The 17,677-nt window shown below is 53.6% G+C and overlaps 1 protein-coding gene across 1 annotated transcript; it reads left to right on the forward strand.

Moving 5' to 3' along the window:
• Nucleotides 1-1,606: 1,606 nt before the first annotated feature.
• Nucleotides 1,607-15,191, forward strand: LOC140903328 (nuclear receptor ROR-beta; the record flags this gene model as incomplete). The annotated part of the gene is made up of 9 exons (XM_073324462.2): nt 1,607-1,717; nt 2,308-2,449; nt 2,909-3,322; nt 4,342-4,463; nt 5,558-5,690; nt 9,747-9,854; nt 12,439-12,549; nt 13,454-13,566; nt 14,610-15,191. Coding segments are annotated over 9 exons (1,416 nt in total), but the record flags the coding sequence as incomplete, so codon positions are not given.
• Between the last annotated feature and the right edge of the window lie 2,486 nt (nt 15,192-17,677).

A 17,677-nucleotide genomic window follows, 5' to 3' on the forward strand; every position in this document is an offset into this window, starting at 1 on the left:
AGACTCCCATGCTGTTGAGGGCAAGAGCTGCACAAGGCCCTGGGAGTTGGGGTGGATCACCACCTCAACCGGAGCCAGACATGCGATGCTGTTGCAAAAAAAGCAAATGCAATTTTAGGTTGCATTACCAGAGGCAGAGCATGCAAGCCACGGGAGGTGATAGTACCACTCTAATTGGCACGGGTTAGGTCGCAGCTGGAGAAGAGTGTCCAGTTTTGGTCAGCAGGGTATAGAAAGGACTTAGAGAAACGGGAGAGGATCCAGAGGTGAACAACCAAGATGATCAAAGGGATGGAATGCAAACCATATGAGCAAAGGCTGAAGGAACTGGGTATGTTTAGTTTGGAAAAGAGGAGATTAAGAGGTCTCCAAATACTTGAAAGGCTGCCAGCCTGCCATAAAAAAGATGGAGAAAAGTGGCCATTTAAGTGCTGCAGACAGACAGCACCTGGGTGTGTACCTCAAGCTAGCACAGTGCGTGGCTTTGTCTCCCACTATGGGGTGGAGCAGGTCTGGATGTTTAATATGGGCTTTTGGATCCAGAGGTTCCAGGGTTCAGTCCCTGCAAAGAGACCCAGCCAGGGCAGGTGTGTGGGATCCAGGCAGGCAGAGATCCGTTCCTTCTGAGTGCTCAGATCCACCCGTGACTATAAGTGCGGCCAGTACAGGTACAGAATCAAGCCAAGTGTCAATGAGTCCCTCAGCCTCCTCACTCACCATCAGGAATAAGGAAGAGGAAAACCTGGAGGGGATTCTGTGGCCACTTGGAACGGGGCCTAGGCGGGGTCTTGCGGTGCTTGGCGTGAGGCTGGGAAGAGAGCGGCTCCTTGCTCAGCTGAGTAGATGGTGTTGCTCGTTTCCCAGGAGCGCGGAGCAGGAGGGCTGGACTCTTAAGAGGATCATTTCGGAGGGTTTAAACCAGGGGTGGCCAACCTGAGCCTGAGAAGGAGCCAGAATTTACCAATGGACATTGCCAAAGAGCCACAGTAACACGTCAGCAGCCCCCCATCAGCTCCACCTCCCAGCGCCTCCCGCCCACCGGCAGCCCCGCTGATCTGCGCCTGCCCCTCCTCCCTGCATCTCCTGATCAGCTGTTTTGTGGCGTGCAGGAGGCTCTGGGGGGAGGAGCGAGGGCACGGCAGGCTCAGGGGACGGGGTAGGAAGGGGGGGAGTGGGGGCAGGGCCTGGGGCAGAGCCAGGGGTTGAGCACATTGGAAAGTTGGCGCCTGTAGCTCCAGCCCCAGAGTCGGTGCCTAGACGAGGAGCCGCATATTAACCTCTGAAGAGCCGCGTGTGGCTCCGGAGCCCCAGGTTGGCCACCCCTGGTGTAGACAGTGGGATCTACTGACTAGAGCACAGCGTTGGCAGACCTGGGTTCTGTTCCCAGCTCCATTACTGGCCTGCTGGGTGACCTTGGGCAAGTCACAGCCCTGCTGTGTGCCTCAGTTTCCCTCAAGATGGGGATGATGCTACCCACCTCCCAGAAGGTTTCGTCAATGTCTGTTTGTAAAGCTCTGTGAGGACCCTGTCTCCACACAGGGGCCAAGTGTCTTAACTGCTCTGGTCCCTAGAGAGAGAGGCCACAGTGAACTGACCTGGGCTTGTCTGTTTTGTTCCCCTCCCTGCTGCAGCCCAAATCGAAGTGATCCCATGTAAGATCTGCGGAGACAAGTCTTCAGGGATTCACTATGGTGTCATCACCTGCGAAGGCTGTAAGGTAAGCGATGGGTTATGTCCGGCCCTGGCATTCAGCAAGTGTAATGAGTTGGGCATTCTCAGCCCAGTGATTCAGGGGATGGTGGCCTTGGTTTACACACCTCTTTGGCGTGAGCCGTCTGCACGCCCAGTGCCGGGGCAGAGGTTTCCAAAAGCGCCTATGCCGGCTAGACGCCAGCTCCCATTGAAGGTCCCAGCCTAGGCGCATTGACGGGCAGGAGCTGGATACCCTGGTTGAGCTGCTTGGGGACAAATCTCATGGCACCTCCCTGGCTCTGGTCACCATCCTACCAGCACCATTGCTGGCCTAGTGCCCTCCCCCACCCATTCGCCCCTTCCCTGGGTCCGGCATTGCTCCCTCCGCACTCTGTGACAGCCCCTGGTTCCCTCTGCGTGGGCCATGGCTGGACAAAGCGCAAGAGACCGTCACCCCAGGAACGAGCTTGGGCTGGGCCAGGTGCCCCCGCTGGGCTTTTTCCATCCCTACCCTTGGAAGACCCCCTCCTCCAATCACTCCCCAGGCAGGTGGAGACCATGTGGGGGATTCCCCGCCCCCTCCCCCAGTTTTGAACCGTCCTCCTTCCCACGCAGGGCTTCTTCCGGAGAAGCCAGCAGAATAACGCCAGCTACTCCTGCTCGCGCCAGAGGAACTGCCTGATAGACCGGACCAACCGGAACCGGTGCCAACATTGCCGCCTACAGAAATGTCTTGCACTGGGCATGTCGCGTGATGGTGAGTCTGCTCCCAAGGCCTGGGGGGCAGCGGGGCCCCTGGGGGACCGGGGAGTTGCGGGCTGGGCCACTCAGTGGGAAATAGTAATAGGGCTGTGAGCCAGGACTCCTGGATCCCTGGCAGTGCCAGGGACCTGCGGTAAGTCTCGTCAGTTTCAGCTGTAAGCTCCTTGGAGCAGGGACTGTCCCCCAGTCTGTGTGCTCAGCGCCTACCAAGGTGGGGGCCCTGATCCCAGCTGGGGGCTCTGCTCGCTGCTGCTTACCAAAGGAGGGAAGAATCCCATCATCAGAATGAACCAAAATAACCACCCCAGCCCTGGAGCCTCAGGGGCATTGCCCTGCCCCCCCCCCTACTCCTTTGGCCCCTGCCTGCGGGAAGTGGCGTTGTTGTTAACCCTTCATTGGCCACTGGGCCCCATCCATTCGCCCAAGCCCACTGGCCCTGCTTCCTTCTCCCCAGCGGTGAAGTTCGGCCGCATGTCCAAGAAGCAGCGGGACAGCTTGTATGCCGAGGTGCAAAAGCACCAGCAGAGCCAGGAGCAGAACGGCGTCTCCAAGGACGACTCCGAGGCCCTGGCCCGGGTCTACCCCACCAGCGTGAGCAGCGGGGTCTCGGACCTGGACGACATCTCCCCGCTGTCGGACGGGCTCCTCTTCGACTTCCCCCTCACCCCCGAGGGAGGCAGCGCTTACTACAATCTCGACCTCCTGACCTCGGCCCAGCCCTCGCCCGACCAGTCCAGCGTGGACGTGAGCGATGCCAAGCTCATCAAGCAGGAGTCCATCTACGAGCTGATGCTGGAGCCCGGCCTCTTTGCCCACAGCACCCTGGAGGGCAGCCAGCTTGCCTCGGACATTTCGATGCTCGAGATCGGTCAGTACCACCCCCCCACCCCCCCCGCAACCCCAGTCATAAGAGAAGGCATGAGCTGAATTTTGCAGGGCTCAGAGCAACCACCCATAGGTAGGGCTGACCCCCAGACCTTCAGCACTGAAAGCGCAGGTCTCTACTGCTTCAGCTAAAGGAGCATTTCTTCTAGTGGGGAACAGTAGTAGGCTATCATGTCATGTGGGCCTGCCCTAAACAGGGGGCTACATGCTGATAGCGGAAGATAAAGTGGGGACTCCCAGTCTCTGGTCCTGCTCTCTCCTGGAGCCTCCTGCAGTCCCCTCCCCGTGAGTCTGGCACCCAGCCACCTAAAGTGCCCCACTCTGGGAGTGTGTGTCCATGCAGGACTAGTGCAGCCCCAGCTACAAGGATGGAGAAGAAGCTCTAAGACTGGTCTGCAGCCCCTCAACCCCTTTCCCTGTCCTCCCAAGAGGCAGGAAAGCCCTTGGGGGGGATAGGGCAGCTGTGGCAGGAACTGTCCTCTCCCACTCCCACCAGAACTGAGCAGCGGCAGGAGGAAAATAGTCCCCCCAAACTCAGCTCGTAGTGTTCTTGAGACCCAGAACATGCCCCACACCCTGCTAAGCTGCAGTCCAGCCCGTACCCCCCGGTCAGCCAACTGCCTGAATTCCAGTCACTCACAACACACAAATCCTGTAACAAACCCCAGGCGGCTAAGAACTTTGTAGAAGGGTAGACCCCAGATCCTCCTGCTCTGAAAGCACAAGGCTCCTTGCACCTGAGCTAAGGAGAATCCCCGCTGTCACTATAGGGCCTAAGGCACACAGCTTGATCAGTTCTGACTCCACCCAAGAGAAGGCAGTGGCACATATAGACATGTGACAGTTCATCACAACACGTCCGTAGCTGAGAGGCCATGCTGGCAACGCACCAGGAGCCCTGGGGCTGCTCTGTCTTCGAGGAAGCCTGTCTGCCCCGGTAGCAGGCAATGCCCCGTCTCCCAGGCCCTGAGTCTCAGCTGCGCTTTGTGCTTGCTTCGGCAGACCGCATCGCCCAGAACGTAGTCAAGTCCCACCTGGAGACCTGCCAGTACACGACGGAGGAGCTCAAGACGCTAGCGTGGATGCTGTACACCCAGGAGGAGATCAGGAGCTTGCAGAACAAGGTAACTTCCCCTTGCTTCCTACCAGTCCCCGGGGTCCGTGCCTCACTGCCCCACACAACAGGCTGCTCTAGATACCCAATCCCCGGCACTAATCTCTCCCGGGTCAGGGCACACGTACGGGAGCTCGTCATGGTGCCAGCTGCATCATACGTGGTGCCCCGGGAGGGGGATGGGGATGGGGTTGGGGAAGGGATATCGGCTGTGATGAGGATGCTGTCACTGCCTCATGGGGCTGAGCACGCCCTGCGGTTAGGGGCAGAACCCCCTGGCGTGAATCTGCGGGTGGAGGAGCACAGATTTGTGGCTGAGGGTACACATGCCCTAGGGTTGGTGGGGCAGAATCCCCAGACTACGTACCCTGGCGTTCCAGACCATCACCAAGCGGGGCAGGAGAGTGGAGACAGGGATGAACCAGATTGGGTCACAGCAAGGCAGGACTCTTTCCGGAAGCTATCTCCTTGAGCTCCAAAATCCAAGCTAACATTTTGCGGAGGGGAGGGAACCAGATGCCTTTACACTTAATATTGTGAAATAGACGTAATGTCCCAGAACCGAGTGTCACGGCTGAAGCCATGTCTGCTTGAGTCTGCAGGCTGCGTGAAAGACTGCCTTTAAGGGCTCCATGAAGCCCCTGTCTATTTCAAAGGGTCGTTCGCTCTGAAGTTTAATGATGGCCAATTTAAATGGCTGATCAAAGCAAAAAAGAGGCAGATCCATCATATTATGAAGATCCACTGCGAGTGGAGTCTCATTTTGGTGACCAGTGGGCGGAGCTTAGTTAGTGAGTGGCACCTGGGAGACAACCACTGCTTATTTTCCCCACCCCCGCTTCGATTCTGTCTTGGGATGGAGCAAATGGCCCAGGGACGCCTTGGATTTCAGCGGGAGTTGAACACCATGGGAAGGGAGATGCATGAAGATTTGCAGGTGGAGGTGTGCATTCTGGGGGGCGGGGTGCCGAACCCCATGCAGCGCACCCCGCAGGATGGCACTGTACAAAAAGGAGCCCCCGTGCTTGGTCCCCTGTGGCCTGGGCGGGGGTGATGCATGGAAGGGAGCGGGCTGTGCCTGATGCTCCCCCGTTGTGCTCGCAGAGCTGCGAGACCATGTGGCAGCAGTGCTCCCTGCAGATCTCCAACGCCATTCAGTACGTGGTGGAGTTCGCCAAGCGCATCGACGGCTTCATGGAGCTCTGCCAGAACGACCAGATCATCCTCCTCAAAGCAGGTGAGAGAGCGGGGAGATGGACCCCACCGCGCAGACAGGTTCCTCCTCCCTGCGCCCTGCTGGGGTGGCAAAATCCCCCCCAGACTTCTAGGCACTGATAGACAGTCTGGCCCCTGGCCTTGTTCCCAGGAAGCACAGGTCCTCTTACATGCCCCCATCGGAACCTCAGTGCTGCGTGGGGGCGGGGCTAGGTTGGGAGGGGGTGGAGCCAGTGTGGGAGGCTTCAGGGCCATTTAGCACAGGGCACTATGGAGACTCTGGGCTGCTCTGGTCTATGGAGAAGCCCATAAGCTGCTCTCCAGAGGCTGCTGTACGTTCGAGCCCCTTGGGGCTGCTCTGATTTACATCCTGGCCATTCCCAGAGCAGCCCACATTGAAGAATGGCTGAAAGCTGCCTTCTCCCCACCGTGCTGCGCCTCATAGAAGATTAGGGTTGGAAGAGACCTCAGGAGGTCTTCTAGTCCAACCTTCTGGAGGCTCAGCCTGGGATTTCAACATGGGGGTGTCCACAGGGCCACTTCCTCGTTCCTTCCCTTCTCTGCTCTGCCTTTCCCTTCCTCCGTTCTCTCTGTCCCTCACCAACACTTCTCCCTCTTACTCACCCCCACCCTCCTCCTTCCCCTGCCGTCTGCATCCCTCCTTCTTCCTCACTCTTATCTCCGGGCTGAGGTGGGTATGGCTCATCTTCTTAGCACACACTGAGCCCCGCTGCCCCTCCGAATCTCCCACCCCATGACGCATGCAGGTCCCACTTCCCACTGTGGGCAGGTGGAGTGGATGGGGAGGAGGATCCAAAGAACTGGCACGAGCTGGAGCCCAGAGCCAATGGGAGAGTCCCTCAGATCCCACTGGTAATAGTGGGAGGCCCAGGGGGTATCTCACAGCGTGGGGCACCCAGCTCAAGAGCCTCCTCACTGGCTCTCCTGCTTGGGAGGAGCTACGGAGTAGGGGCACCTCCCAGCACCCTCCCCTTCCTGGAGAGAAGGAGGTATCCCCGAGATGTGTCTCGCACACATAGAGTGGGCCATGCCGTGAGCAGCCTCTCTGCCGTCAGCCTGGTGGCCTGGGCAGCTTGGAGACACATCTTCCTGCCTGGCCTCTTCCTGATCACAACCAGAAGCTGGTGGTGCTGGGTAAGGGAGAGAGAACAGGAAACGTGAAGGATCTTATAGAGCCACAGCCTTGATGGTCCTTAACCTCCAGAGGTAACGCGCCCCAGGGTGCCAGGCTGGGAATGCTCCGGGATTAGCAGAGTCAGGGGAAAGCACATTCCCCCCTGCTCACCAAGCTTCCCCCTTCCCAGGCCCACCTTTATTAAAGGTCCTGCATGTAGATGGGCTTAACTATTAATGTCCAGGTCTGGAGTTCAGCCCCACCAGGTTTGGAGGGGTTCAGATCCAGAGTTTCGCTTTGGCTCATTAGGAAGCTCAGAGAAAGTGGCAGATTTTGGATCCAGGTCTGGTTTTCAATGCCCTCCCACTCCCCACAAGTACAGGGGTGTTGGGATCTTGGGGGGCACCAGGTTTGTCTCACTGCAGCTTCCAGCTCAAACCTCTTAACCCCTGGGGATCTCCCTCGCACCCCACGACCACCGAGGAATAGACAGAAGGGAACGATCCTGCCCCGATAATCCTGGATGAGACCTGATAAGTCTCTTCCATCTCTGCCTCCTAGGGCCCTGATCTTCAGCAGTGCTCCAACTCGAGCTGTGTCAGTGGGTGCTGAAGATCCTCAGCCCTTCTGAAAACCCCTGTGAATCTAGCTCGTTCTCACAGCATCCGTCTCTTTGGTATCTTTGCCCTCATAGAGTCTGAAAGGACCTGAGTTCTAATACTGATTCAGCCAATGACTCATGGGGCAAATCGCGTCCCCTCTCCGTGCCTCAGTTTCCCATACCTACCTCCCAGGGGTGTTGTGAGGGTAACTTAGTGAACGTCCGAGCAGTGCCCTACACATCTGCAGCACTGTATAAATGTTGTAGTGACAATGCTGGCTGCTTTATACACTTTTAGGCCTGCATAGCACAGATTCTCTCTTGCCAGCGCACAGCGGGTATAAAATGATCCCACTGTGATCCGGCAGCACTTGGCACTGGTGTAAATAACTGTCCAGAAGTACTAAAGAATCAGGCCCTGGGTTTCTAGTCAGTTTCACCTTCCAGTTCTCAGGCACTAACGAAAGCTGGTTGGAATTTTTCCTTTGCAATGGTGGAAGGGGGTGTTGCGAACAAAAAATGGCTTTTTTGTCAAAGTGGAAATTTCCCTAGGAATTGTCGAATGTTACTGAAATTTTTAATTGAACACCCAGAAAACTTTTGAAGAAAAATATCAGCGAAAATGACACGTTCTTTGTTCTTGTCTACGTTTCCCTGGGAATTAAGACTCCTTTCCTGACCGGCTCAGACACTAACCCCACGCTGGTGGGTCAAATTTCCCATTACTACAACTACTGGTCCACTCTGAACTCTAAAGCGACTGCTCTGACCTTCTCCCCTCTAGAAATATCCCAGCAGCCAGAGCCAAGTCGAGAAACCACTTTTATTATTATTATTTCTGATGTGGGTGGCAGGAGGGCCTTCGAGCCCCACTCACAGATCGGCTCCCCCTGTGCAAGATGTTGTCCTGCCCCAAAGAGGCAGAGGTCCAAGTAGCAAAAGTGCCACAGTGATTGTCTCCAAGCCTTCAGGTTCTCAGATCACAAAGCTGGCCCTGGTCTGCTTTGCATCAGCAAGGTCACTCCCTTGAAGGAAAGTCCTGCACCCACTGAAGTCAAGGAGAGTTTTGCCATTGACTCGAATGGGATCAGGTCCAAATGAGGAAGCTGCAGTTGTTCATTCAGCCAATGTTACAGGTCCCATGTGGCACACAAAAACTGTTGATGGACTCTTAGCAGCCGATTTGAATTGGTGGGGGCGCTTCCTTATGGCTGGATGCTAGCTTACATCCAGCTGTCCATTGTTTTGTTGTTGTTTTGTTTTAAGGGCAGTGAATCTTACCGGGAAAGTGCCAGGTTAAAAGTTGTTCTTTTTAAGAACCAGCAAACAGAGAAACAAATCCCCTAGGTTTCTAACAACCCCTTGGTGCACTTAAGAGAGTGGATGGTACTCACTGGCTTTCTGTGTGCTTTCTGATTGCATGCTGATGGTCACTTACCACTGAGAGCTCGCACCACGTGTACTGTCTCCGACACTCCCTTCCTGGTAGATTTTCACACATGAAGGCCCCGATCCTACAGTCAGGTCCATGCTAGCAGATCAGACTGTGGGATTGGGGAGCCAAAATTTGGTGTTAAGCTCCCCCGGGTCTGATTCTCAATTGCACTGCCATTTACACCAGGGAAAAGCATCCGTCCATTTTGCCCAAATATAAACCACCACACAAGGTGATGGAGGCGTGATGGAGAATCAGGCCGTGTCTTCAGTGCAGGCTACCTGCAAGCTGTGCAATCTTGGGTTAGTCATCCCACAGGAACCCAACTTCCTAGAGCATGGCCACACTATCTAGTACTGCACACTGCACACCCCACGTCCACCCTGCCGCTGCGCATGGCTGAGAGAGATAATACAGATAACTGGGCACCTCCTGGCTACATCTGTTTATATAGCAACCTGCATTGGTTCCTCCACCAATGTCTTCCCTCCTGCAACCCATGCTTCTCCCTCCAAGTTCCATGCAGGTTGCTTCACTTAAAACCAAATGCTGCCTAGTTTATATGTCTTAGTGCATGGAATCTAACCAACCTCTTCATTTCTTCCTTCCATTTTTTAAATTTTTTTTTACCTTCTCCTTTCTTTGTAATCCACCATTACATTGACCATTTGATCTCTGAAATGTTGAAATATCATGGTCACAAATTGCTCTTTAAAAAAACAAAATTGGGATTTTTTAAACTCTTTTTAAAAAATCATTTGGAATTTACACTTGAATTGCGGATGGTGGGGTTGTTGGTCTGGATTTTTTTTCTTTTTTTTTTTGTCCTTGGATGACGGAAATGCTCCCTTACCCTCCTCCTTTCCCTCCTCCTCCTCATGGTCTGTTATCTTTCTGCCTGCATTAGGTTGCCTGGAAGTGCTTCTGATCCGAATGATTCGGGCATTCAACCCTTTAAATAACACGGTGCTCTTCGAGGGGAAATACGGTGGCATGCAGATATTCAAGTCGCTTGGTAAGAGCTGGTTTGTTTGCTTTTGTCCTCGCGGGGTGATGGGGGTGGATTTATGACTCTTCTTTAAAGCTTCTTATGGTGAACACCCAGCAGTGAATCCTACAGGAAGGGTCCCAGTCACTGCATTAACTTCATGGCAAGGCGTAAGGGGGAGAGCATCAGAAGCACCTAGGGGATTTAGGAACACAATGCAAGTCACTGAGTCTTGTCCTCCTGTCTCCCCATAACTGTCTAGTGCTTCTTCTTGCAGAATCCCATGGTATATATTCTCGGAGACTGGCTAGCATATGGGACAATGGCTAATGGGCTCTAGGCTGTATTCTGACCCCAGCCTAGATTGGGTGCCTCCAGCTAATGGCTGGTTGTTCTTTGTGCCACAAGCTGATGGGTCTCAGTCTGGGTCCTAGTGGACGTGTGCTAACAAAGTGTAGTGATTTCAATGGGCATTGGCAGCGGTGCAGGGCTTCCGCCTGGGCATATGCAATTGCAGGGTCGGGAGCCATGCTGGCTTCCCTTGTTGGCAATCTCACAAACAGGTGGCAGAGGCCAAACCCCGCAGCCCTGAGAGGCAGTCCCTTCAGGTACATCAGTGGAGCAGTGTCCGGAAAAATCCATCTGCTGCTGCCCATGCTGCAGCGTGCTGGGGAAGGAGCCCTTTGTCCTCCAGGGCTGACAGCTCGGTGCACTAAACACAGTTAAGGGGAAATATTGCCCATGGGCCACACTTTGGCCTTGACTCACCCCCAGGATCTCCCACTGACGTCAGCAGCAGCATGGCTCCTGGGCAGCACCTGGTCCGACGGATGGGGCAGAAGGAGAAGGCACAACCCAAAGAGCCCTGAGTCCTCTCACCCATGGTAACTGCTTCTGTACTGCCCCTAGGTCATGTCTGCTTCCTGGGATCTTCCCCTTCTCTCCCATTCTTTACTGGCGGGGAGGTTGGAGATAAACCACAACATTGGTTACTTCACGTTCACCTGCCGCTTCTCTCTCACGTGCCCCGTAATGTTCAGTTTGTGGCTCCGCACCTACCTGCAAAGTCCCAAGAGCAAATGAAACAAGCTCTTTTGCAGTCATAGAATCCTAGAAGATGAGGGTTGGAAGAGACCTCAGGAGGTCATCTAGTCCAACCCCCTGCTCAAAGTCGTCCTCTAGCATCTTCCATCTGTGGATCTCCAAGTACTTTGCAGACAGCCAGGCCTGATTCCCCATTCCCCTGCACACTCTGGCTGGGATTTTTGACGATGCATCGGGGAGTTCAGTTACTGGGAGTTGGACATCGAGCTCCCTTATGTGTCTATGCAAACCCCAGCCTGGATGGTCAGTTATACCCGTGGAGAGGGGGTTTAAAATGCTACCGTTCTGATCTGATGTAGGGCAATGACAGATCGGGCCCTAGTTCTCTGATCCCTTAGACACCCTTACGAGGTTCAGATATCTAGGGATTATTTAACCCACCACTGCAGTGCCACTCCCTCTGAGGTAGAACAACCCCCAGCAATGCTACACAACATCTTAGAGCAGGCAGTGAACAGCGCTGGCTCTGCCTGAACCCACAGGAGAGGTTAGGGAGGCCGAGCAAAATTACTACCGTTGGACTTCGACCAAGTCAGCATTGATACCCCAATTCTTGCAAAAAGGGCCAGGGGATCGTTAAACGACTAGTGCTAGGCAGGCCCACGGAGTTAGACTCATTCAAAGTAGAGCACAGCTTCCCCCTGGGCTGCTAGTTCTGTACTGGAGCAAATGGGGCAATATCACTTGCTGGAGCACCAGCCATTCAGTGTCCTTGCAGGTCTCCCCGCCAGCTACTGATCTAGCCTGCACCTGCTTAACTTGGGGGAATTCACAGGGTCATAGCAAATAGGAGCGGGGAGGCAGATTATGAGCTGTCCTGGGCAATGGTGCAGAAAGCCTGCAGCCGTACATCTTTGGGCTATAATCCCCAGGGGGAGAGGGGGAGACCTCCAGGGTGCTCCAGAAAGTGGCACTGGGGCCCACTAGGGGGCGCTTTTCCCATGCTGGTCTCAGTGGCCCTGCAGGGTGCTGTGCGCTTCTTGCACGCCTGGTGGAGGGGTGGGTGGGTTTTGAAAGGCTGAATTCTCAGAAGAGCTAGTCCTGCCGAAGACGTGTCCTATGTGGGGCTGAGCTCTTCCTGGCTTTCCTGAGCTAGGCTGGGCCAGAACTTGGATGGAAGCTTGCTGGCTGCTTGGGCTGCTGTCAGAAGGGCGTTTGCGGCTTGCATGGGGAAGAACGCTTCTTGTCTTATTTCTACTAACAAAGAGGATGGGCTGGGGTATGAGCTCCAGCCATGTGGAGGTGGCATTCACCCCAGTGCCTTTGGCTTGTGATGAAGGGATTCTTTTACTGGAGACTGGCTGGGTTCCTCCCCATTTGCCTGCTTAGTCTCCGGGAACCTTCTAAGTGACTCCCTTCCCCCTCCTGCTTCAGGAGAGGAGCCCGGAGACTTGGCTGTCGTTGTGAGCAGGAGTTGCCCTGTGTGGACAGATGCAAATTTCTTGCAGTGAAGGGGTCTGTGGCACTGGGACGTAATGTGCTTCTCATTCCCATGTCTTCTCTTTAGGCTGTGACGACCTTATCAATGCTGTCTTTGAGCTGGGGAGGAACCTGTGCCGGCTACAGCTCTCGGACGAGGAGATTGCGCTGTTCACTGCAGCCGTCCTGCTCGCTCCAGGTAGGTGCAGAGGGGGACAGGCAAATGGCAATGTCTGTTCTCCATTCAAGGAGCTCGCAGAGCCACGAGCTCCAGGAAAGAGGGTTTTGGCTGTGATTCTGGGGAGAGTTAACCCGAAACCTTATTAAAGAAATTGAAGACCCACTAGATCATTGTCAGGTGGAACAAATTAAGCGCATGGAGCTGAACTGGCTGCTGATGGAGTCCATGGCAAAACTCCCCAGGGAGAGCAAGACTGAAGCGTGAGCTTCTGCTTGAGGTTGCCCTCAAGGGGCAAAGCAGTTGCTTGGGAAGTTGCTTGCATGTTGCATATCGTTCAGCTCTTTGCTGGAGGGACTGAGCCCTTTAGTTGAAGAGGCTTGTACTAAACAGAAATCCCACTCCAAAATCCTGACCTTCTCCAACTTTGCTCTCCTCTTTCAAGCCTCAAAGCCTGGTATACAAGGGTAATTAACTCTCATGCGTCAGGGTGTAAAACTAATGGCGGCTGGGGTCAGGAAAGAACTGCCCCTGTACACAATTGGGCACTAGTGGGGGCTAAACTGTTCTCAAGCATCAGGCATTCGCCACCAACAGAGGCAGCATGTCAGACCAACGTCCCAGTGGAAAATCCTTGTAACCTTAAATGCTGTACTGAGCGTCCCATCCCCCCCACCCCCCCCTGCAACCCCTTTTCTCCACTTCCCACCAGATCCGGCTCTGGAATTTGGAGCCCTCTCCAGCCAAGACACATCACTGGGGGTGGCAAATGATCACAAAGCAAAGCGTTGACCTGTAGCTCCCTGCATACGAAGGGCCAGAAAATCAGTTAAGGAAATACCCCCTCCCCCGCAGCATTGCCATGCTATGCAGGATTCAGATCCATTTCCCAGGGCTGACGTGAGCTTTGGCTATCGATTCGCAGATCGCCCTTGGCTCACAGAATCCAAGAAGGTGCAGAAGCTCCAGGACAAGATCTACATAGCCCTGCAGCACGAGATCCAGAAGAAACACTCCAGCGAGGATAAGCTCTCGAAGGTAATGGAGCTGACTGGGAGCAGCCAGGCGGAACAGGGGTGGAATTGCACTAAGGAAAAACAAGGGCTGAACGTCAAGGGAAAATGGTCCTGATACCCAGGACCATTGTATTGTGGGATTGGCTCTCAGTGGGGGAGGGTAGCCTTACTCCTGGGGACATTTACAACTAAACTGGACAAAGCCCCTCATGGATAGACCGTAGGGATCCTCCTGCATTGGCTGGATTCACTAGGTCCTACGGGAATAGGTCTCACTCCATAAATGTTAAGGCCATTAGAATTTTCTAACCTGACTTCCTGCATAGCACAAGGCCTCTAGCATTGAGTGAAAGGGCTAACGGTGCTTCATCGAGGCTTTATTCTGGCATGACATACAGCGTGGGCTGGGAGGGGGCAGAGCATCACCACAGAGTTCTTCTCCCACAGCCTGGGATGAGCTTTGTTGCTTAATTATAGTGGAACCTGCTGCAGGAACCAGCCAAGGAAGTTCTCCTCTCACTCAAGTGCAAGAGGCCTGTGTGTTAAGAACGGAGGGGTTACGGTTCGAGTACCAGGTGTGGGTGAGGTTTATGTATCAGCCCTCTGTAGCGCAAAGGCTCGTTTGTTACTCTCAGGATCGAGGGATTATGGTACCATTGGGCAGGCGTGACAGTGAGCAAGAGGGGGAAACCTCAGCCTTGAATTTTCAGGGTGTTGAAAACCAGCCCAGCTGCTCCCTTTATTCTCCCAGGCATGGTTATCCAGGGGGAGCCAAATCATTTCCCCCTGAAAACAGCAAGCCCCTAGGATAGATGCATTGCACCAGTTCAAAACGGGGCTTGACCTGGTGCCTCTCAGTCCTGGTCCATTCCCAGGGGCAGTCACCCAGACGCAGCACGCCATCTTCAGGGTTTCACACCGCTGTCGCCGCATCACTGTCATGACACCACGCCACGGCTAGCAAAGCCCCATCCAGTGACCGCAAAGCTTGGGCGTGACTGGTGCACAGCAATGCTGACCGCAAGCCCAAGTCTCACTTCCTTCCCCTGCTTCTCTCCCCTGTAGTTGATTTCCAAGCTGCCCTTGATGAAAACCATCTGCAACCTGCACTTGGACAAGTTGGAGTTTTTCCGGATCCTGCATCCGGAGACAGTCATGAACTTTCCGCCCCTGTACAAGGAAGTATTCAACTCGGAGCTCCAGTACAGCGACCCGCGAGAGAGCTAAGGCTTGGAGCCGCCAGACCCTGTTTCATTTCCCAAAGCCTGGAGAGGAACAGAAACATTGGGGGCCATGAGGAGGTTCATTTAACTCAAATAACCAAACCCGAGAGACCCTACGGGGTGAGGTGATCTGCCCCTCTGCCCCGCCTCCTCACTGTGGTTTGCAATAGCTCTTGAATGTAATGCACCTTGAAGGACAAGTGAACTGACTTTGCCATACCGGTGAAATGAATGTGAAATCTCCACTCCCTCGAGGAGACACTCCAGTACCGTATCAATACCTTTCCTTAATGCATGAACCACCATGGGGCACACACACGCTCATGCAATACAGCAAAGGAGCCCAGCCGCCAGCACTCATCCCAGGACCAGCCCTTGTTCTCCTCTTGTTTCATATGTATTTGTTCGTTTTAAATGAAATAAACACCAGAAAGATGGAATGAAAAAGGGGCAATACAGACTTGGTGGGATAGGTGGCTCACCAAAAACAGGCAGGGGTTGAGGAGAAATAAAGGCCGGAGTTGAATTGGACTGCAGCGTGGGGGAAAAGAAGACAAAAATAGCATTTTACTTTTAATGTGCCCTGGGGTTAATGACTACCCAAGGAGAAGGGGGACAGAACCAGGCCTGTAATGACTGGGCCGCTCTGTGGAAAACAGGGAAGTAGAAATTCAACGTCGTATCCCCTTCTGAAGAACCTAGCAGGGTAAGTGTCCAAACCTAACCAGAAGGAATGCTTTAGTGGGGTCTGCACAGGGGTGGACTCCCTGTGATCAGTGGTTTGAATGCAGGGTCAGCTGTTCCTCTCACCCCTCCGAATGCCATACATGTGAGACTTTCAGGGAAGTCCCTCTCTGCCCTGTACAATCCCAGGCACTTTCTCTAAGAGAAGGGGTTTGCCGCTCGACCTGTGGCCAAATACCGCTCTCTGGCTCCTGTACAGTGCTGCTGTGCGTTGTCCTTCCCAGAGGCAGCTGCATTTTAGAGGTGCTGTGTGTACATAGCGTCTGTGCTTTGGGGTGCCAAGCACCACACTTACTGTTGGCATTGTAAGCAGTCATTTGTTCCAGCCACGGCTGCCGTATTTATTTATTTGTATAGAGTCCCCTTTTAACGCTCTCCCATGAAATTCCCCGTCTCAGATCACGTCCGGTGACTTTTTCTTCTCCCTAACTGCATCCAGCGCTGCCATGTTAAGCCTTCTTCTCCCAGAGGTGTAACCCACTCAGTGCAAACCACTCAGCTGGGAAAGCAGTGTTACCAAGGCATGCCGGGCCTCCTTCGGTGCTGGTTCCCACACAAAGCCTTGTACCTCCCTGTAAGGGCGGTTAATGTTCTCGTTCTCCAGGCAACATATGCTGCACAGCGCAGTACCTGCCAAGTGTAACAGGATTAGGAAAAAGCAGTGAGCGGAGGCTCTGCCTGCTCTGTTCCTGGAGGTTGAATCATCCTTGACCCCATTTTTCAGGAGCTTTTAGCTTTTCGGATCCTAGCTTTTAGGATTCGCTCTCTGAGTTGAACAGAAAGCAGGGTTCTCTCTCAGTGGATCTTTTTAGTAACAGCAAAGTTACTAGGCGGGGATGGGGGCAGAGGTTATTATTCCCCCCTCTAGCATCTTCCCCTCCCCAGAGTTGCAGTTTTGGAAGAAGGTGATGCCTCTGAGGAAAAAGAAGAGGGACTATACTTGTGCAATCATTTGGGTGGAGGGATACCGTCTCCTTCCACACACAGCCCAGAGGTTGCTTATACTGCGGGAGAGATTAAACAGTCACCTGCTGTGGATTATTTTTTAGTTCCTGCTCCTGCTCCCATTGTTGTCAATGCCAAATCGTACGAGGAGAAAACCTGGTTGCCAGAGGAACAGTGGTTCCTACTGATAAATAATCAAAGTTCCAACTCCTTGCCCTTTTTCGTACTTATTCCTTACGTAATTAACCTCCCCCATCCTATAAGTCACCAGGAAGGTTTGAACCTACTATCTTCATATCTATAGTCCAGCCCGCTCCATCTCCTCAGGTGAGCAAGTAATTCCATTAGCGAGCACTAGTCACTGGTTTTTCTTCTGCGTGTGGCCCAGCTCCTGGAGAGGAACATGCTTGGCACTTATTCAGGCAAACCTCCCCATGGAGTCAGTGGAAACTCTGCCGGACTAAAGGTGGAGTAAAAATGGCGTCAGAACTTGGGGCTTTATTTTCCCTTAAAGTCACCATACACAAAATAAAGCTGAGCATTATTTCTTTTCTCGTTAACCACTGTTAGATGTCTTTCATGGGGCATATCAGAATTCTCCACCTCCGTTTATTATCATGGCATTTTTCTCCACTGATGGCATGTTCCCAAATTCACTCATCTTTCAGAAGAAGGCTGCTGGCTTTCCCAGTAGCCCCTTGCAGTATCGAGTGCCATATATTGTTCTCCAAGGCAGTGTTAGCCGGGGTGGGGACGTAATATTCCTTTTTTTGCTATACCCTCCGATCCCAGAGCTTTGTGGACTTGAAAAGTCAGTATTGCCTTTTTCATACATCGGGTTGTGCCTTTTTAAAACTCATTTCCCACAGCACCAGTTGCTTATCGGCTATCTTTCTTGATGGAAGGCAGACCTTAGGGGGCAAGCAGAGCGAGGTGCTTTGTTAAAGAGGTTTTGTCAGTTTCTGCGAGAGGACAGAAGTCCCTTTCTTAAAGGCAATAGCCACAGCTGTTCCGAAATGTTTGGAAAAAAAGGCACAACCCCCTCCCCCCCCTTGTGTCTTTGATGTTCTCCGGACAATGTGCACTAGGTTGAAAGTCGCCATTTTCATTTCATCAGCGAAGAGGCCAAGAGAGCACCTTAAATCTGGAAAGACTGAGCCCTCGCCGCTGAAATGGCAATTTCCCTGCTTGCGACACAGCATATGTCAAAGGGGGAGACAT

Source organism: Lepidochelys kempii, chromosome 25 (assembly GCF_965140285.1).
Source record: "Lepidochelys kempii isolate rLepKem1 chromosome 25, rLepKem1.hap1, whole genome shotgun sequence".
NCBI lineage: Eukaryota > Metazoa > Chordata > Testudines > Cheloniidae > Lepidochelys > Lepidochelys kempii.